The 22,312-nt window shown below is 41.9% G+C and overlaps 1 protein-coding gene and 1 non-coding gene across 3 annotated transcripts in view; one reads left to right on the forward strand and one right to left on the reverse strand.

The window, feature by feature from the left end:
• The window catches only part of LOC143137500 (NACHT, LRR and PYD domains-containing protein 1 homolog), a 36,896-nt gene that overhangs the window by 10,756 nt on the left and 3,828 nt on the right, over nucleotides 1-22,312 (forward strand). The window contains exons 3-12 of one of the 2 annotated variants that reach the window (XM_076297741.1): nucleotides 328-447; nucleotides 612-662; nucleotides 10,421-11,085; nucleotides 11,703-11,831; nucleotides 11,943-12,081; nucleotides 12,325-12,379; nucleotides 12,488-13,682; nucleotides 14,686-16,381; nucleotides 16,559-16,642; nucleotides 18,269-18,647. In XM_076297741.1, the coding sequence (XP_076153856.1) occupies nucleotides 13,607-13,682; nucleotides 14,686-16,381; nucleotides 16,559-16,642; nucleotides 18,269-18,344 (1,932 nt within the window). In that variant the 5' untranslated portion in view covers nucleotides 328-447; nucleotides 612-662; nucleotides 10,421-11,085; ... (2 more) ...; nucleotides 12,325-12,379; nucleotides 12,488-13,606 and the 3' untranslated portion in view covers nucleotides 18,345-18,647. Of the gene's footprint in view, nucleotides 1-327; nucleotides 448-611; nucleotides 663-10,420; nucleotides 11,086-11,702; nucleotides 11,832-11,942; nucleotides 12,082-12,324; nucleotides 12,380-12,487; nucleotides 13,683-14,685; nucleotides 16,382-16,558; nucleotides 16,643-18,268; nucleotides 18,648-22,312 lie in introns of those variants that run through there. The other variant, XM_076297740.1, reaches the window with a different exon arrangement.
• LOC143138737 (U2 spliceosomal RNA) lies at nucleotides 22,002-22,192 on the reverse strand. Its single transcript, XR_012990281.1, has one exon. It is a non-coding gene; the product is annotated as a U2 spliceosomal RNA (small nuclear RNA).

The following is a 22,312-nucleotide window of genomic DNA, read 5'->3' on the forward strand; positions in this document are numbered from 1 at the left end:
GTATTGTCCATTATCTCTTCCACATTCCTATAGTTATAATGTGGTCACTGTATTGGCCATTATCTCTTCCACATTCCTATAGTTATAATGTGGTCACTGTATTGGCCATTATCTCTTCCACATTCCTATAGTTATGATGTGGTCACTGTATTGTCCATTATCTCTTCCACATTCCTATAGTTATAATGTGGTCACTGAATTGGCCATTATCTCTTCCACATTCCTATAGTTATAATGTGGTCACTGAATTGGCCATTATCTCTTCCACATTCCTATAGTTATGATGTGGTCACTGTATTGTCCATTATCTCTTCCACATTCCTATAGTTTTGTCATCAGTTGAGGAGGGCTGAAGGAGACACTGTGCATGAAGGGGCGGAGACAGTGATGTCATGGCCAGCAGCACCCAAACAGACAAACAGGAAGTCCAGCACAATGTGGAAGCAGGTCAGTCACCTTGTGTACTCATCAGCACAAAACACTACATTGGTTTTAACTTAAGAGCATATGGCTAAAGAACACCACATTGGTTGGAACTTAAGAGCATATGGCTAAAGCTTGCTTGTAATGATGCACCGCTGTAAGCATTTGGGTCAAATCTGTGTACACAGGTGCAGGTGCTGAGAGTCAGACATCTGTAGGATCTCCAGCTAAAGCCACAGGTAAGCCCTGCAACAGCACCGCTTTTCACAATATCCTGAGAAATATTCTTTGGTCACCACTATTCTGATATGTATGGCTCCGGTTGACTTCCATTCATTCAACACGTCAAAACATGTGCTCAAACTAAAACTGGTGACTCATGCCGGCAACTATTTCACTTTGATAGTAAACTACATTTTGGAACAAGATAAACAGCAAGAATGATGGCTTAAGCAATGTGGAAAAATCTCATGAAAACTGTCAGCCCCTATGACTGTGCCTATTGTTCAAATATATTAAATTAAATATGTAATGGGGCTATCCTGCTGCACAGACACCAGGTGGCGCCATTTCACGGCTTGCTTAGCTAAATAAGGCCCGAACTGCAATGCCACCCTGGTGGCCATGACATATGTAAAGTAGCCCATTATATTTATTAGAAATGAAGCGACCGTTGAATAATCTTGTACTTCTTCACCAATTATTCTTCTAATCTATCTGGTTAATTGTGTTTTTCTACTTTGTTCCTTTATTAATTGTGGTGTAATAATAAAGGTAAATTGTGGTGTAATATCAAAGGTCAGCGATAGCGGGGATACGTCACTTCTGTTGATGTTCAAACAAAATAGAGAGCTAGCTCCCTCTACCTCCCTCCCATTTAAATAAAACTCTCCTGAACACGCATCTCGTCGGTTATTAGTTGAAACACTTTATTTTGCCTTTAAGTGGGTTGCCAACCCTTGTTGGTAGCAATTGTTTTTGTGTACAGATCTTGGAGCCTAGGCTGCCTACAGACCCTACTGAAAAAAACAGCCTGACCAGCTAAAGGTGGTTTGCTGGTTGACCAGCTTGTTGACCAGCTTGTTTGACCACCATATGATGGTTGAGCAGCTAGACCAGCAAATCTCTTGCGAAAACATACCTTCAGCTGGTTTACCCACCTAACGATGGTAATTCAGCTGGTTTTGCTTGTCGTACCACCTCAAGCTGGTCATTTTAGCTGGTGTTGCTGGTCTACACTGCTGGTTTAACTGCCAGCTTATGTTGGTCAAACCAGCATGACCATCTTACACCAACAATGTCAAGCTTGGCAGGCCGGTCACCAGCATGACCATCTTGCACCAGCTGTATCCCACACGACAGGCTGGTCAAACCAGCATGACCAGCTTCCTCAGGTCACGCCAGCATATCCAGCTGGTGGTCCAACCAGCTACACCAGCAAAGACCAGCAAGAGCTGGAAGAAAACCAGCAAAGACCAGCTTAAACCAGCTAAAACCAGCTACCAGCATAAGCTGGTTTCTAGCTGTTTTTTTCAGCAGGGGAGACACATTTTTTGACGCCTACTTATGGGGTAGACAGCTAGCGGATCGTTAGGAAAGATTACTGTAGATGAATGTGATCATTTATGTTTGGGCCTGTATCGCTGATACAACCTTTAAGGTACATTTGTGAATGTAATTACTCTGACATTCGACATTAGATGACCATACATTTGAACAATGGGCACAGACTTAGGGGCGATAACCCCATTACAAATTTAATTTAACAGGAAATTACTGTAGAAAATCTTAATTTTCTAATCCATCTGATATAGGGTTTTTCTTTTTAAAACTTTGTTTCTTTATAAATTGTGGTGTATCATTAAAGGAACACGCCACCCAAAATCAGTAGTGATATATGTTCTTACCGTAACTTTCACGAGTTGAGTCGTACCTCTCCCGCGTCGGTAGGTGCACTCAAACGCTCTGTCGCGCGGCGCGAATGTGTTAGCATGTTGCTATGCTAGCGGGCTCTGCCGTGGCTGTAGAGAGAGGCACATAGCAGTATTGAAACACCTCCACGTTTTCCCTACTTAAATACAGTTGCACGAGTAGTTGATGAAAAATGTTAGGGCACACAACATGAAACGTGACGATTTTCCAAGCGAATAAACATGAGAACTATGTGTGGCGCAATAGCACTTGGGAGTACTTCGACCTAGTGTGGTAATATTATTAACACCTTGTAGATCCTATCCACCACAGAGTTTAGAATCCATGCTGGATCGACCCTCAGCCTCTCCCTCCCCTCTGAGCGAGAGAGGCACACACACTAGAGATGCGCTGATGGGCTATTATTTCAACCATAACTGCATAGCAAAACGTATCATCCATCAGCCATCCATCAGCACCAAAGTTTGTTGACCAATTTTCAAAACGGCACCTGCCCACCATCCGCTGGTTGTTTTAATGTAGGCTATATGATGCAGCGCTGCTGACGTGAGGCTAGAAAGCCCTTGCCTGTTCTAGAAAGACTGATCTAATGCAGCAAATATATTAAAAGGCAAAAGTCGTACATTGGCTAGGCCTATCCCCAGAATATCAGCAGCAAACTCAGTCTCTGTCGCGCAAAACAGTCTCCAAATAAAACGCACATCGGCCTGTTGCCTATTCTGCCAGCTTGTGACAATATATCGTCCAAAATGCTTGATTGCATTGCATTCTCCACATTTTTAGCTACATTTTCATGTACCACATCAGCATTTTTGTTCAGTGAATCTTTTGTAAATTGCTTTACAATTACCGTCGGGCCCTTGTCAGCAGACTTCGGCTTGCCTCTTGCCCTATTCACTCCTTGTCTTCCGATGTCATTTCTGAGTCATCTACAGATGTTCACCTCCCTAAATAGAACCAACTTCAACCTGTGTTATATCCTAGATGAGACTGCCTGGGTTATTTTGTTTAGATATTAGCCTATATATAAAACACATAATTGTAGCCTACCAGGCATTTAAAAGAGAGACAGAGAGTGATATGACTAAGAAATGACATCGGGCCATGGCAGTGCGAGATGTTCAGAACGTAAGAGCTAAAACTTCTACAAACTCACTAACATCCACAGCGGAAAAAGAAGGTAAGAAAAATAGTCGGAAAACTTAGATGTGTAAGGCAAGCAAGCAAGTTTGGCGGTTGTTACTAAAAATGTGAACATGCACGTTGCATTGTTGTGCGGTGGACTTTCAGAATGAATGGAGTCGGAGTTTCTTTAATATCGAGGCGTCATATTTGTCCGATGGCCTGCTATAAAATGAATTGCGATGTCTGTCTGAAAAAGACGCGCTCGTGCAGTCAAAATGAATGGGAGTCTTCAGAACAGGCTTGTCAGTCAACCTGACATAACAGTGTGTAAGTAGCCTATAATGTGAATGACTTGTTATTTTTTCAAGGATTTCTTTCTTTTTGCAAAAAATAAAGTACAATAGGCATTAATTAGTAGGCCAGGAGCATGCTGAAATGTGGCAAATTGCGTTTTTTATTACAATGATAAAATTGTAAAAGGACGTGACCGAAGCTGGCAAGCCAGGCAATAGGCCTATAGGCCCGACGGTAATTGTAAAGCAATTTACAAAAGATTCACTGAACAAAAATGCTGATGTGGTACATGAAAATGTAGCTAAAAATGTGGAGAATGCAATGCAATCAAGCATTTTGGACGACATATTGTCACAAGCTGGCAGAATAGGCAACAGGCCGATGTGCGTTTTATTTGGAGACTGTTTTGCGCGACAGAGACTGAGTTTGCTGCTGATATTCTGGGGATAGGCCTAGCCAATGTACGACTTTTGCCTTTTAATATATTTGCTGCATTAGATCAGTCTTTCTAGAACAGGCAAGGGCTTTCTAGCCTCACGTCAGCAGCGCAGATAAAATACTGTTTAACATTGTGGTGACTACAAACAAATAAAAATCACGAGAGGCTAAGTGAGGAAGATAAAAACACTGTGCGGACTCGTTACAAACAAACACGGAATCTTTGATGAAGTTTACTTTGTTTTATTTTATTGTTTAAATTCTGGGTAAAACATAGCCTATTCCATCAAAGCAGCATAGCAGACAATGGCAATGTCAGAAATAAATAAGCAATAAACTGCATTGTTCTATACAAAAAATACGGCCAACAAAAAATGTAATATATTTGCTGCATTAGATCAGTCTTTCTAGAACAGGCAAGGGCTTTCTAGCCTCACGTCAGCAGCGCTGCATCATATAGCCTACATTAAAACAACCAGCGGATGGTGGGCAGGTGCCGTTTTGAAAATTGGTCAACAAACTTTGGTGCTGATGGATGGCTGATGGATGATACGTTTTGCTATGCAGTTATGGTTGAAATAATAGCATCAGCGCATCTCTAGTGTGTGTGCCTCTCTCGCTCAGAGGGGAGGGAGAGGCTGAGGGTCGATCCAGCATGGATTCTAAACTCTGTGGTGGATAGGATCTACAATTAGGTGTTAATAATATTACCACGCTAGGTCAAAGTACTCCCAAGTGCTATTGCGCCACACATTGTAGTTCTCATGTTTATTCGCTTGGAAAATCGTCACGTTTCATGTTGTGTGCCCTAACATTTTTCATCAACTACTCGTGCAACTGTATTTAAGTAGGGAAAACGTGGAGGTGTTTCAATACTGCTATGTGCCTCTCTCTACGGCCACGGCAGAGCCCGCTAGCATAGCAACATGCTAACACATTCGCGCCGCGTGACAGAGCGTTTGAGTGCACCTACCGACGCGGGAGAGGTACGACTCAACTCGTGAAAGTTACGGTAAGAACATATATCACTACTGATTTTGGGTGGCGTGTTCCTTTAAAGTATGTTTTTGAATGCAATTACATTACACTGTAAAAAATAACATTACATCTTACTGCAGTAACACAAGTATACTTTACTTACTATAGGCTGACCTAGTGTTCTTACTAGAGTAACATTAGTAATGTGCCGAACTTGCATCAATGGGGTCTAAAACTTGAGATACACGAGTAAGCTTCACAACTCAGACCTGAGTAAACTGGACTCACGCAGTGCACACGCGCACAGTCAGCAGAGGGAGCATTCTGGATTCCACAGCCAACGGTCGGCAGTGTTACGGTGTGGCTGACTTTTGGGATGGATCATGGGAGCAGCTTCACCAGTGACTTGCTCTGTCCGGTAAGTTTACAGTATGTATTAATGTGTCAAATGTTTACAGTATAGGTTGAACTAACAGCATTTGTGCAAAACTGTACATTCGGTTTCATTAACAGCTGGGGTAATGTTAAGTTCAACTTGCTAAGTGGCCCATATATGCGCTAGCTGCTAACAGTTTGCAGCTAACTGATAGCAGCTATGCGAGTTAACATTGCCTCAGACCATGCAGAGCAGAAAACAAATATTCTAGGTATTCAAGCCCTTTGATATTTTTTGTTATCGAAGTTATGAGGAAGTGGTGGCGCCTGGGGTCTAGAACTAGGCTGTATAAATTTGCCAATAGCAGTTGTCTTCATGAGCTCTTAATGAAGTTTAGTTCTAACGTTTCTTGCTAGCATGCTAAGTTGATTCAAAACGTGTAAAGATTAAACTGTGTATGGTTTACGTCGATATTCCTACTGTATTGATAAAACAATTAGGATAATTGGACTCATAACCTTACTGACTGAGAAAGCCATGGTCTTTTATCTAAAATCTTTCGTTGTGATTTAGCAAGAGGACTTAGGTAGTAGTGTGTGGAATTTAAACAAATGTGCCGTTATTGAGGTGCAAAATGGCGTCATATAATTCCAACGTATGATTGACATTTTAAATTCTATTGTGATAAATGTACTAGGCCTGAAGCAATAGAGAAAATTCAGTTGCCAAATCATAATATTTTTAGCTTAACAGTATTAATTAGGTCTCTGGAGAAATAATTTAAATGAAAATTTAATGTGATAAACTTAATCAGCTGTTTTAGTTAAACATGGCCAATAGATGCATATGGATAATAATTTTGCCCTCTTTTTCTTTTTGCAGTTGGAAAACTGAAAATGCAGAGCAATGAACTGGACATGTAAGTTGTGCTTGTTTGGATGTGAAGTCAGAGGTCAGTTGCTCAAACACTACAGATTGAAACATGGAGGTTACACCAGAATACGACCGAAAAAAACTGCAGAGGGTGGTGAAAACTGGCCAACGTATCACCGGTTCCTCACTCCCCTCCATCAAGGCCATCCAGGGCAAGTGATGCTTGCGTAAGGCGCGCAGCATCATCAAAGACTGTTCTCACCTCAACCACAGACTGTTCACCCCACTCCCCTCTGGGAGGCGTTACAGGTCTCTGCACCCGAACCAGCAGGTTCAGAGGAAGCTTCTTCCCTGCGGCTGTCACCCTGCTGAACTCTAGCTCTGCATCCCGGTGACAACCAACCAACTAAGCCCCCGCCCGATGCCTCCTTGCCTGTGCCTGTTGAGGTGTCCACCATGACCATGGAAACCTTGACGGGGGACACCCACCACCGCGGACAATGTACATACTGTAATTACACTTATACATGGCATTTTCTACTGCTCTTCATACTATTTATCCTGCACATACACATATTTTTACTACTGTTATAATGTTACTGTTTCTGCACTACAGTACTGTTACCACACTGCACATAGCTGTATACTAGGGGTGTAAAGATTAACCGATACGTATCGGTATCCGTTTTTAACGTGTAAGATACGGCTACATCGATACGTGAAGCCCCGTATCGGAAAAAAACTGAAATGAACCAGTCATTATATCGATTTACTTGTTATGAATCGGTGCACAACCTTTTCTGCTCGCTCAGACTCATTTACGTTCCAAGCAGCGCGTTCATCCCACTTCCGGTTTTGAAACTATACGTGGCACGGAATTGTGGGTAATGGAGTTCGTTTTTGGTTACATTCATTGCCCAAAGTTGTCAAATGACCTCATTACCCATACATCTATTGCAACTTAACCAGGTGACAACTTGCACTCGGTCGGCTTTTGTTTTTCGAAATCCAGCGCGAAATGAAGCACTTATAGCATTCCTAAACAGCAACGATAGTCTGTAGAGTAGCCTTACCTTTGATGAAGGGATTTCCTTAATGTTAAATAATAATTTGACCCTTGCTGCTAAAACGATGAATACATTATTAGCCAATGATTTTGTTCATATTCACTCAGACTTGTGGCATTTTAGGTTTCTGCATTAGGTCTACTGTTGGAACAAAATAAGCCCAGAGAGTTCATTGATTTGTAGGCCTATTTTATTCTTGTAGGGTAGGCTAGGCCTATATGAGAAAAGGCCAAGAGTGTCTTAAGCACTGTTTTATTTTATTTCGGTATTGTCTTACCTCAACAAGGCTACAGCTCCATGAAAACAATCAGATATAACTCTATAAAATCTGTAAAGTCTATAAAAATGTATTTTTATGTTGTATTTGGCTGCTGTGCTTGACTGAAATGTAGACTATTCTTTTTTCATTTCAATACAGTATATGAAACAAACCTCAGTTTAGATAATCATATTCACACATTTTGTTGCCTAATTGACAACCATGATAATTGATAATATAAAATGAATGTGCACCTTGAGCAAATTATAAAAAATCTTTCAGAATGCTTTCCATTCTTGAACTGCATCGAATTGCATCGAATCGCATCGCATCGAATCGTACTGAATCGTTTTTTATAAACATGTATCTTTTCTTGTATCGAATCGTGCCCATGTATCTAGATGCGAATCGTATCGTCTTTTACATGAGAGATTCACACCCCTACTGTATACTGAACATATATGTCTATATGGTTCATACCGAATATCCATATTTATTCTGCTAATACACTGCACATATTTATACCTAATTTATATTACTCTAAACCACCTTCTGTAAACCAACTGTATACTACTGTTTACACCGCATATTTCTTATCCTGTCTATGCACCACCTGTCTTTGTATATCACATTGCATTTTTCTGCTTTTTTTGCACTTCTAGTTAGACGCAAACTGCATTTTGTTGTCTTTGTACTTGTACTCTGCAAAATGACAATAAAGTTATCTAATCTAATAGTGCCAACTATTTGTGTACATTCTGCAAGTAAACTTTACTATCCAACATAAAGTACCCTTTACAACTCAAAGTAAGGGTAACTCATTTAACAGTGGTAAATACAACTTTGTTTTTAAGTAAGCTTTACTCGAGGGCATGAAGTAAACTTTACTAGTTGGAAGTAAGTAACCAGAACTTTAAAGTCTTAAGTAAGGATAACTTCTTCTAAGTAAGCATTACTTGTAGACATCAAGTAAACATAACTTGGAAGAGAAAAGTTTTGTTTACTTAACTTATTTAAGGCAACGAGTTTCCACCCTTTTTTCAAGTAACCATTACTTATTATTTTTTACAGTGTAGATCAGGGGTCTCCAACCTTTTTGGGAATGAGGGCTACCTGAAGACCCGAAATCATATGGAGGGCTACTCATTTAAAACAAACATACCCTCACCCCTTTTTTGCGAGGGTAGTCCTCCTAAATAATAGGCCTATGTGATTTTTACTTTTAAATTATCAATATTGTGCAGGCCTATACGTCTTTATATATTAAGCAACTGTATTTTCACATTTAATATCAATAACCTATGCAACACTACCAACATTTTTGTTCAGTTTGTTCATTTCAAAGTTTGCATGGGGAATCTAATCTATTTTTTTTTTTTTTTACAAAAAAAACTATCTTTTTGTGCAATTAATAATTTGGGTTACAATTTGTACCCAATTTATACCCACCCACTATTATGAATTCAGGGGTTGTTTAAGTTCTGATTTCAGTGGACAATTCGGTTTTAACATTTCAATAGTAATCGCCCACACCACCCTAACATATGAAAACTCCTTTTTAAAGTTATTGCACACCTGAAATGATCCATGATCTGACAAAAAAGGGTAATGCACAGTCCTGCTCAGTCATGCATGCTATAACATTTTCAGCGCTATTATACGGCAGTTGCCTACGGAGGAGAAAAGGCCTGTGAGCTAAAGCAATTGTTTTTCAGTCCTTGAACAATCATGCAAGAACCGTATTTGACGAACATTGAATGGCCACAGAACTTTTGCAAAGATATGCTTCCATTGGCTACACCAGACAAGCAAGTTTTTCTACTTTACCGTCTATGCGTGCGAGCAGCGTGTATGCGCTCCGCTTCCGTTGTTGTTTAAAGATTGAATGGGAAACGGATTTGGAGCCAAAGGCTAAAATTTAACGCAGCTACAATTTGTAAGGTATCACCAATATAAATGTAATGTTACAGCTGTATGGCTACATACATTCTTAAAATGGTTCTGGTCTAGACTTAAATATCTATTGAAAACTTCACAATGGAGCGTGTTTTTAGAGCGTGATCTGCAGGCGACCTGTTGGCTATTTTTAGAAAGTGCGCTGGGGGCGCCTCATAGCCGTCCCGCGGGCTACCTGGTGCCCGCGGGCACCGTGTTGGAGACCACTGGTGTAGATCATTAGATAGCATACATTTCAACAATGGGCACAGTCTTAGGGGCTGACAGTTTTCATAAGATTTTTCCACATTGCTTAAGCCAATTTCTATCATTATTGCTGTATATCCTGTACCAAAATGTAGTTTATTATCAAAGTGAAATGGTTGCTGGCATGAATCAACGGTGTTTGAGCACATTTTCGAAGTATTGTTTTGATGTATTAAATGGAAGTCAATGGGAGCCGCAAGTCTCAGAATAGCGGTGACCAAAGAATATTTCTCAGGATAGCGTGACAGCGGTTGCGACAGTCAACACAATGAGAGGAATAACAGATCGATGATCAATAACAGCTGAAATCTTAAAACAGTAAGAGTAGTCAAACTGCAATCTCACCACAAACGGTAACAGTGCTTACATCAGCCACAGTTGTGGCACCACACCAGTATCACAGTGCTTGTATCGGCCACAGTTAGAAATCAGTGTAAAACTCTCTCCTTACAGATCAAGTGTTCAACGCTCGGAGGAAACTCATAAACGGGATTGGAGATGCTGCTCTCAAAGCTCTGCTGGATGGTCTTCAGAAACCCACCTCTGACATGGGCCCCGTCATTACGGACAGAGAGAGGAATGAGGTTCTGCAGAAGCACAGTGTGACTCAGGACCAGGTGACCCAGATAGCAAGCATAGTCGGCCCGATTCTGGCTGAGTGCTGGCAGTGTCGGCTGAGGTCCGAGTCGGCTGAAGCACAGTAAACACAGTCGGCCCGATCCTGGCTGAGTGCTGCCACTGTCGACGGAGTTTCAGGTCGGCTGAGGCACTGTCCCCTTGAATGGGCCGACACTGACACGCAGTAGTTGGGCTGATTACTGAGTGTCTTATTTGGCCCGATTGGGGTTTGATGGGCTACTGCCAGTTTTCGAATCAATCTCGGCAGACGGATTTCATACAGTGTGTGGCCCGATACTTCAGGAACGAACAATGATCAGTATTGGCGGCAAAAATGAAACATTTAGCGACAGCCGGACGCTAACGTACATGGCCCAATTCTGTAAAGTGACTGTCGGCCCATTACATGTGGAAGAGCCACGAGCAGAGCAACTGTTCAGTTTGAAACCAGCAGGACGGCTCAGGACAGCAGGACTGTCTCGTTTTGGACACTGCATGTGGTAAGTAACATGCGACTTTACCTTTACCTGTTATTGCATGTAAATCATTATTAATGTACGTAGGCTTATTATTGCAGACAAAGTTTAACAAGTAGCATAACAAGAATGGGTGTTTCAATCTAACCCCCTTGACGATGACGAAGCTAGCGGTAACATACGTTATGATTTATAGCCTACTTTGTTGGCCTAATTACCGTTAACGTCAGTGTTGGTGGTTAGTCAAAAACGTTCAGTGCTGTAACGTTAGCTATACTTGCATAATTATGTGGTTTTCAAAGAAAAGTGTGATCTAATCATTTTAGAAATAGCTTCCTTAACAGTTAACCAGTATTGCATGACTTAGAATATAGCGATTGGTAATTGGGCATTTCATCGTTATCCATCCAACTTTAGGCACTAGGCAGGCAGGACTGAGACTGTATGCCTTAAGAGAGAGTGTGTGTGTGTGTGTGAGAGGGAGAGAGAGAGCAGGGTGGGTCCTGTCCTGGTCATGTAAAGCTCATCAAAATCTGTATTTTAAGGTCGTTCTGTATTTTATACTGAGGGGTTGTTTATGATCATGTAATCATTTTGAACACATATACTTCCATTAACCTAACGTTACTGTGACTTTTTAGTACACCTCAGAATCCAGGCCACACTGACCAGAGACCTGCCTGCACTTCTTTGGATGAAGAAGGCTACCCGTGTATACATGTGTGAACCATTTCTTGTGTTGGAAAAACAGGAGACCTGAAGAGCTCTTGGTAAGTTGTACATTGATTTAATAGAATAAGTAATACGTTTTTGTTTAGATGAGCCAAATCATAGGAATCAGCTTTCATCTAGGCCTGTGTTTTGTGATGTGTCATTTTTAGATGGTTTTGGTTTGCCTCATCCATTATGTCAGCAAAGAACAGGAGTGGGCAGGAAACATGCGCTGTTGAAAACATGGCCAACCAACTGGAGCACCCACAAGGCTCTTGTGAAAGAAGTCCACAAGCCTTTGTGCTTCAGGTCTGTATGTGTTGACAAATATGTCTTGCTCTTGGTGATTGTCATTAGTAATATATCAGCATTTAACAATCACACAATGTCAATGTTGCCCAAAATAACTACCAGGGAGGTGTTACCAAGACAGCTGCAGAGTGGCAAGACTGGGCTTTAGTAATATTTTGTCAGACAGTAAAGGATAAATAGTTTAATGATTTTTTTCTTTTCTTTTGAAATGACATGCTGTCCATGCATCTCAAATTGAAGGATGGATGGAAAGAACTCTTTGATCAACCCCCACAGAGAGCTGAGGTGGCTATCTGTAAGTATATTTGAGGGGACAAACAGAACTTCTCTGACAGATGACATGTTGAAATCTTGCTTTAGACCTCATAATGATCTTATAATATTATTTTATACCTAAATGCAGTTTGGAGACACCCCCGGCTGGTAGTGCTGCTGAAACTGGTGGAGGAAACAATGAAGCGGCAACAGAAAGAGAAGGCAGGTGGCAAAGGTTGCTGCTATTGAAAAATACTTTGAGAGTGAGTATGTGTGCATGTATGTAGCTGGGTAGGTCATGGTACATGGTACAAAAATACAGAATTTAAAGCACTAGCACAACACTTAACTCACAACCCACAACTACTGACAATGGAATTACTCTTTTAGAGTGAGTGAGTGAGGGAGAGAGATAGAATATTTCTGTAAATGTTTAGAATAATTTATTTCTTTGAATCATTATACAGTTTTAAAATGTTTAATTGTTTGTGTTTTTGTATATGAAAGATGTCGATTGTTGTAGATAAAAGTAGATTGTATATCTTAACTTGTTTAATTTCTAAAGTGTATATATGTAAAAGCTTGTATAATTTTGAAATGTTTGTTTTATTTGCAAGGTTGTGTTTGTCAAACTTGTTAATTGTGCTTTTAATTACTAGTTCTGGATTTGTGTTTATTTTCAAGTACTTTTGGTAGTTAATGGGCCACATGTGGCCCGGGGACCCAGCCGACATTCAGCCAACACTCAGTCAGATCAGTTTTATAGTGCGTGGGCCAGTACAGGCCCAGAGGCCCAGCCGACACTCAGCCAACACTCAGTCAGATCAGTTTTATAGTGCGTGGGCCAGTACAGGCCCAGAGGCCCAGCCGACACTCAGCCAACACTCAGTTATAGTGTGTGGGCCAGACCTGGGCCAACAGAATGCATGACAGTCATTTCACAGTGTGTGGGCCACACCTGGGCCAACAGAAACAATAAGAGTAATTTCACAGTGTGTGGGCCACACCTGGGCCAACAGTTCCAATAAGAGTCATTTTACAGTGTGTGGGCCAGACCTGGGCCAACAGAAACAATGAGAGTCATTTTGCAGTGTGTGGGCCACATCTGGGCCAGAGGAAATTCTTTGTGTCAGTTATCAGTAACTGGGCCATTGTTGGGCCGGAGGCCCAGCCAGAACTGGGCCAACACTCACAAAACCCTGAGGCAAGGTAGTGGGCCAGAGGTGGGCCGGTCAAATTTTGCTATCTGGGGACCTGCCTGGTTGACATGGTGTGGAAGAAGGGTGAACGGGCCTGTGAGACATTTCTCTCCCTCCTTAAAGACGTGGAGCCTGGTGTCTATGGTGAGTGCCCAGTGTAATGGATGACCATTATGGCTAACCAAGCCTCCAGTGAACATGTTTACATAGTGCTGCAGAGGGGTGAACTTGGCCTCTATGGTGAGTTGGGTTTGTAGACACCTCAGTGGTCAATGGAAGTCTGGTTTAATAGCTGCCCATTATGAGTAACCAATCACCAGGAGAAAATGTTGTCTAGTGGGAAAAGCACAACACATCCTGCTAGAATATAATATCATATCAAGTCATTTTTATTGTAGAAAATGTGGTCTAGTGGGAAAAGCACAACACATCCTGCTAGAATATAATATCATATAGAGTCATTTTTATTGTAGAAAATGTGGTCTAGTGGGAAAAGCACAACACATCACTGTGATCCACATACAATGGAACATTTATTGTAGAAATAATATTTTGTTTTTGTTATGAAAATATGTTATTATTTGTGTAATGGAGCTGGCCCACTGATTTCTAATCATAAGGGGTGTTTTTAAGAGACATTGGCATCAGCCATAAATACCTGTAAGAAATATAAGACACATAGAGGGGAGCAGATAAAATACTGTTTAACATTGTGGTGACTACAAACAAATAAAAATCACGAGAGGCTAAGTGAGGAAGATAAAAACACTGTGCGGACTCGTTACAAACAAACACGGAATCTTTGATGAAGTTTACTTTGTTTTATTTTATTGTTTAAATTCTGGGTAAAACATATTCCATCAAAACAGCATAGCAGACAATGGCAATGTCAGAAATAAATAAGCAATAAACTGCATTGTTCTATACAAAAAATACGGCCAACAAAAAATGTGCTCTCCCTACTCACCCCCTCTCCATACAGACGTACCTATGCCCAGGTAGATATATACATTCATTCATTACACCACCTATGCCCTCGTGACATTGATGCCAAATTAGTAAAAAAAGGTACCAATACAGAAGCCACACACATACAGGAATTACTATAAACATAATATTAACATTTCTATTTGTAATACTGTTTCAGACCAACACCAAATGATCCACAATCTTAAGGAGTGGATCTGCTCGCAGTATAAGACAGTGCAGGAATACACATCCCGAATTGGAGAGGATGTGCTGTTGACTGACCGCTACACTGACCTGCTGATAGTCCAGCAACACAGAAAGCAGAAAGAGAAAGAGGAGGAGATTCGTTTCAGAGGAGCGAGTCTCTTCAGTGTCAGGGAGGCATATCAAAGCACCACTGTGGACCAGTTCTTCAGCCCTAATGACCGTGGAGACATAACTAAAGCAGTCATTCTTCAGGGCCACTCTGGACATGGCAAATCCTTTATGGCACAGAAGATCATGTTGGACTGGGCATCAGGCAACCTCTACCAGGATCGATTTGAACTTATTTTACACCTGAGATGTAAAGAACTGAACCAGGTGTCCAGAGAGAGGAATGACAGGTGTGTGGTGGATCTTGTGAGCTACAATAAGACATTTACCCCACTGATCTCACAGAAACTAAAGGACTCACCACAGAAGGTGCTCTTCCTCGTAGATGGATTTGATGAACTGCGATTCACAAATGAAATCAATGACTCACTTGTCATTTGTCAAGACCCTTTCACACCAGCTCCTGTTGAGGCCATTCTGAGTGCTTTATTGAAGGGTACAATCCTGGACGATTGTTTCCTGCTGGTCACCACCAGGCCCACTGCTGCAGACACACTGAGCAAACTGCTCAAACACCCTCTGCGTTTCACTGAGACTCTGGGTTTCTCTGAGAAGGGGGTGCAGGAGTACTTCCAGAGGTTCTGTCAAGATCAGCAGGTAGCAGAGAAGGCATTGAGGAGTGTGAAGGCAACTGGAACACTCTTCTCTTCCTGCTCCATTCCGGTCATCTGCTGGATTGTCTGCACAGTTTTCCGGGAGCAGCTAAAAGAAAATGCTGAAATGGCTGAGCTGGAAACAACCACCTCCATATTTGTCCACTTTGTGTCCACTCTGCTGGAGCATCACTGCCAGGGTTTGAGTCAACCTGTCCCTACTCTGCTGAGGAGCCTGGGCCAGCTGGCAGAGAGAGGGATGCTGGAGCAGCAGGTCCTGTTTGAGAAGGGAAGTGTGTTGAGTACAGTCTCAGATCCAGCCAGTGTTCCCTTCCTGTGCAAATTCCTCCTGAAGAAGAAAGTCTGCCTGGAGGAAATGTTCAGTTTCATGCATCTCAGCTTTCAGGAGTTCTTTACTGCACTCTACTACACCTCAGACCAGAATGAGGAGAAAGTCAAAGAGCTGCTCGGTTCTGTCAAGGAATATGACGGCAAGTCCTATGTCCTACCCGTCATCCAGTTTCTCTTTGGCCTCTCAAATAAGGAGGTGGTTCAAGACCTGAAGAAACATGAGCTGCCTTCCACTCCTTCCATTCGAGAAAAGCTGGAAATGTGGATTCTTGAACTCATTGAAAAAAGTAAAGATTCAAAGAAACGTAATGAATTGCTGTTCATTCTCCACTGTCTCTATGAGCTCCATGAGGAGGAGTTTGTGAGGAGAGCCATGGAGGTTTGGGGTAAGATAACCTTTGCTTCCATTCCCCTGACGACGACAGACTGCTCAGTGCTGCTGTACTGCCTGCAGCGCTGCCCGACCATCAGAAGCCTGGAGCTCTGGGAGTGCAACATCACAGCAGAGAAGCTGAGGATGCTGCAACCTGCACTGAGCAGGTGTGAGGAGCTGGGGTGAGTGTGTGTGTGTATGTGGAATACAAACAAATGTAGCCACATAAATAAACACTTTAGATATATTAAAGTTCAGTTTGATTTCCTATTAAAACAGCCTACCAGTCACATTCATATGGAAGCTTAAAGCCGACATTGTCTTCAGTGCTGGTTGACTATGTGTTTGTGTTTTTGCAGGTTAGTTGTTGAGGAGCTGTCCGATGCTGATGTGAATGATCTGATCTCAGCTCTGGGGAAAGGAAAGATCCTGAGTGGACTAGGGTAAGAACTGTATTCATATGAACACTTATGAACACTTTCACTTGTTTATTTGTGTTTCTTGTGTATTGAAAGAGTGAGTGTGTTTGAAGGAAAATGTTTACAGTCAGAAAGCCAAAATTGAAGATCTCAGTGTTTGGCATATGTAAGTAAGAATGATGTCAATTTTAGTTGATACTAATGGTTTGTGATTTGTTAGTGATTTTGGTTTTGACGATTAATAGGCTTAGTTGTAGATTGGCCGCTGTGTGAAATCCCCTACCTATAGCACTTCTGTGTGTATTTGAAATCGTTTTGGTACCCATGTGTAGACACATTGGAAGAGAAGAGCCGTTAGATGGAAGGAATGCACTATCCTGACTGTGCTTGCGTGCTTACTCAGTGAGAATTATGCTTTAGGAAAGTATAATATTACAGAACTTTTGTTTATTGCTTATTCATTTGGAAACTGGATTCACATTGCTCTAGATCAGTGGTCACCAACCTTTTTGAGCCCAAGATCCCTAACCTCGCCCTGAACAAAGGCAAGATCTACCTTGAAGCGTCAAAAGAAAATCAAAGCTAAAATACTTCCAATTTAAGGCCTTTTATTTAGGCAAATGTATCAGGTCAAAAATATCACATCCTCCACCCCCTTATACAGGCGTCAATGAGATAACAACACTTTAACATAGTCTTTACTTACATGATTTTGGTTTTGATTTTCTAATTGGAGTAAGTGTTTGTGAGAAATTGTGACAATACGTCATGATAAATTTGATGTTTGATCGCTGTTTTGGTATGAAGCATCTTTCACGTAATTAATGCGTACTCTAGAAAGTGAAAGTAACCTAAGCATAGGCCTACAATGCACTCCGTGTCTGTGCACGTCCGCAATCGATTACATTCTTGAAATGGAGAACAAATTCCTGATCGCTAAACTTTTGTTTTTTATTTTCTGTCAGTTAGCAGTTGATAGAAGCACCTAACATAATTTGACTTCAGCGGTGACAAGTCCTGTTGCGAGAGAGAGAGAGAGAGAGAGAGAGAGAGCGCACCTGCAAAGTGGTGCTGTGCGCGTGTGTGTGTCTGCATGGGGTTATGTTCGGTTCAAGTCAGAAGTTGGTTCGTCCGGTCCCGCATTCACGCTGCTCGTTTAATAGATTAACGTTATCAGACAGCACTGTAAATGTATGCAGGAATTTCTCGCATTATGATGGCTAGGTCTTGAATAAATCATGCGCTATCCTATCCCACGCTGAAATGTAGGCTACGCCCTGCAAATTTTGGCGAACATGTGGGAATTTGGTGACTGTTTTTAATTGTCCTGTTATTCTCGGGATCTACTGAGCAAGTCCTAAAGATCTACATGTCGATCGCGATCGACGGGTTGGCGACCACTGCTCTAGATAAATATATTTTACTGATTTTACGTTTTGCACACATTCATTACTTTCCACAATTGGTCCGGGATTGACACCAATGCTGGATCTTGTAGGAACAGAAATTTGTCTAGAGAAATGAAGTCTCAGCCAGCCGGGAGTCAGAAATCTCAGAGAGCTTTATTCACGAATATCCGGAGACATAAGTTGTGTTGCTAACAGACACAGTCTGATGTTACAAACAAGGAAACACTTTTTATACCCTCAGGACAAACCAGACAAGACATGACATCTCCATTAATGGTACGCAAACCATTTTACGACCTGGTTACTCAAGCAGTTGACCATATCTATAATGTTGTATCCCCTAACGACCGACATCTATGGAATCCACTCAAGATTGACCCCAAGACAGTAAATAAGGTCTTAGGTGCCAGCCGGAGCAGAGGCCGTCCTTCTCTAAGGCACAAGCAGCATGGTTGCACAAACACCTTGAACATGCCATTCCACAGAATCTCATAAATCTCCCCTTCACTTTCTGCTTACAGCAGCATCTCCCTCTTTAACATGTTCACAGAGCACACCAAAAGAGTAAATGGTTGACACCTTTAAGGCCAAAATTTTTTACTGCAATCTGCTGCCATAACAGATATTAGGGGCAGCCATAGAATTTATAGAACTGTATACAGTCTATGGGGCAACATAAAAACTAAAATATAACAAAGTACCAGTTCTTGGGGTATTCTCTATAAAAAGACATATGACAAGGTGTTAAAGGGTACTGAGAAAGTTCACCTTTCTAGGAAGGAGGCAAACCACTTCAGAGCAGTGCCTCGAATGTAGTGTAGTGACGAATGTAGTGATCCACAGTATCAAAAGCTGCGCTGAGCTACAACAACATTAACAACGGTTGTTTGTGACTCTGACAAGTGTTGCAGGGACAGAGGAATTAGTCAATAGTTTTGGTTATGACTACACCACCTGGGTGGGGGGCACATGATGCTTTATAACTTTATAACTTCATAGACCAGAATGTATTACTGAGTCTTAAATAAAATCACAAACCACAACCCAGAGGGGAGGCCACAGCAACCGACACTGACACAGATGGAAAACACATAATTACCATGTGACCGGGCGCATAGATGCCGTCACGGTAGCGATGCGCTACCTATTCCTTCTCTCAAAGACTGAGTACAAATGTTGCCTTTATGTGTTTGTCTAGTGTGTCAATGTGTTCCGTTAATCCTCATACTGTTTTCACATCATCTGTTGACCTAGTCATTCATCAAAACCCCCACAGCAATCCCGTAGCTTTCTAGTGCACAGTTAACATCCAAAACTACGGTGATTTAATATGCTATAGCTACAACCATCATTACATCTCTTACTGTTTAAAACCACACCATTTACTTCACAATCATGACCGGTTACAATAATCACGCAACACTAGGGATGGGTCGCTCGACACACAGTCCCGACACACGTCTCGAGCTTGCGAAACACTAGTGCTTCGAAACACCGCTTCGGAGCCTATCTTGAAATGAGGTTGTCACGTGACCTATTGAAACGAAGCTTCGTTACCTCACTGATACGTCATGCAGGTCTCAAAACACAGCACAGACTCACCCAAATAGGTAAACTGTTAATGCATTAAATAATTATATACATAATGTCTAACATAAGTCTGTGTATCCCCCATCTTCATGCTCTGGCCAGTATATATCAGGCTCTTATGGGCACATCTGTTCCACATGAATGTAACTTTAGCCAGTATGCTAGGCTATATGTAGCCTACATTAGTAGCCTAAACAACGTCAAGAATAGTGCCTATGAAGGAGCTTTTAGCTCGGTTGACTGCACGCTCGACTCCCGATCCGGGATGATAGCCTACTGTTCGCGGGTTCAAGTCCGACGGGTGCAGGCAGATACTAAAGTTCATATTTTTAAACGTACATTTTCCAAAGCTGGTGATGTCTTCCGTAAAAAGAGCCGATTAAGCGCCAGCACAGCAGAATAAATCATATTCTGAAATAAAAACATTTGTATTCGAGTATTCGTGCATTTCTGCAAATTCATGCATGTCTGTAATGTTGGTGTAGGGATTTTTATTGACCACCAGATGGCGTTGTGGAGTAGTGTGTCAAAAGCTTCGAAGCATCAAACCAGTTTGGTTGTAGAAGCGCCACTGTTTCAAAAGCCTCGCTTGGCACATCCCTACGCAACACATATCTTTGTTCATTACGTGTCTGTTTATTTAGCTTAAAGGTAACATAGTTTCACATACCATCTCTGTCTTACCGGCGTCTTCTGTTTGTTTGTTTAAAGGAATGTTTGCCGCGATTGTCAAGCTTAAATGTTTTGAAATGACGCTATGACTTCCGGGTCAATAGGAAGTGACCCGGAGTTTTGTTTATGAATTTATTAGCTGCTAATTTATATTGTGGCTTTACCAAATGTTAGCCTGAGTCATATAAATAATATTCTTTAAATTCTAGTGTTGTAGATATGTGCATTTTGGCTGTTTTAAGCTGTTATTGTCTACTCGCCTGAGCCACCCCTGTAATGTACTGTGGTGTTGGTATGTGCCAATTTCAGGGTGCGCTGCAGGCCTATATAGACCAACCGCTTCAGTCTGTCTTGGGAGCCAGAGTTGAGGACATAAGTCTGTTATATGCTCTAGTGACAAAGTGACTTGTTTCAAAGTCTGTTCGAAGCAGCTGCATAATTGTATTTTGATACATTTTTTTGACTCATGTCAATTTTCTTTATTTTTCTAAAAGTATTTTGTTTTCTTTAATTTTGTTACATTTTATTGCCTTTTTGGCCTTAATTGGGAGAAACAATAAAATTCCCATCTTTTTTCAACATCTCCGACTTCTCCCGAGTGTTCTACACCTGCTCACGACTTCTCTTTCGCATCTACCCTCAACATACCATAATTACCATAAGTACCATAATAACCCGCATCCACACATACATACTATATACAGAATTACCATAAGTACCATAATAACCCGCATCCACACATACATACTACGTATACAGCAACCAACACTGACACAGATGGAAAACACAGGACCATAATTACCATAAGTACCATAATAACCCGCATCCACACATACATACTATATACAGAATTACCATGAGTACCATAATAACCCGCATCCACACACACATACTATATACAGCAACCAGCAGGGCTGCACAGCAGCTAGAGCACAGTGCCTGTGGACCAGTGGTCAGCTCTTTAATGGACCAGTGGTCAGCTCTTTAAGGTATGGGAAGTGGAGCAGGACAGAGTCTGACCACTGGCAGCAGGAAGGGGTCCGCAGGATACACACCACATGCCAAAACCACTCTGCAATCCAAAGTAAAGACACCCGGAGTGTGCTACAGCACTACACAGTGCTAAGGCAAAAGTGAGGAGACTCCACCACCTGGGGGTCAGCCTGCCGCTTACTTGGGCCCCACTGCTCCTGTCATATAAGAGAGAGAGGAGACACTGTGGTCAGCACAATCATGTGAAGCACAGAGTTATAGCCCGTCTACAACTACACTACAATGGCCAGTTAGCTTTTAGCAGTGGAGCTTAAGGGCCAATTAGCTTTTAGCAGTTGAGCTGAAGGGCCAATTAGCTTTTAGCAGTGGAGCTGAAGTACTAAAACGTAGCATAGTATAGCCTTCACACATTTGCGCTCGTCTAAGTATAAGTATATATACTCTTTTGATCCCGTGAAGGAAATTTGGTGCATTTATCCCAATCTGTGAATTAGTGAAACACACTCAGCACACTGTGAACACACGGTGAGGTGAAGCACACACTAATCCCGGCGCAGTGAGCTGCCTGCAACAACAGCAGCGCTCTGGGAGCAGTGAGGGGTTAGGTGCCTTGCTCAAGGGCACTTCAGCCGTGCCTACTGGTCGGGGTTCGAACCGGCAACCCTCCGGTTACAAGTCCGAAGCGCTAACCAGTAGGCCTAGGCCACGGCTGCCCCAAAAAGACGTGCACCGTTCCTGGAGTCGCTGCAATACCGGGTCGATGCATGAAGCGGACAGAGCAAGCCCCTCTTCCGTCTCCCTGTTCCAAAAATCAGATTAATATATGGTCCTCGGGTAGAGGACATATCAGATATTAAACTGATAAGAACAGATACTACACTTGATCTTAGCCAAAAGGCCGAGAAGCGATGAAGGGCCAATTAGATTTTAGCAGTGGAGCTGAAGGGCCAATTAGCTTTTAGCTGAAGGGCGGGTCCTCCTTCCATTACTCTCGCTGGAACATAAAACAGTGGCACCATCTTGGTCACAT

This window comes from Alosa pseudoharengus, unplaced genomic scaffold (genome assembly GCF_046254945.1).
Source record: "Alosa pseudoharengus isolate Yale_2024_CS ecotype anadromous, Long Island Sound unplaced genomic scaffold, YU_APseudo_1.1 YU_APseudo_1.1_scf_21, whole genome shotgun sequence".
Lineage (NCBI taxonomy): Eukaryota > Metazoa > Chordata > Actinopteri > Clupeiformes > Clupeidae > Alosa > Alosa pseudoharengus.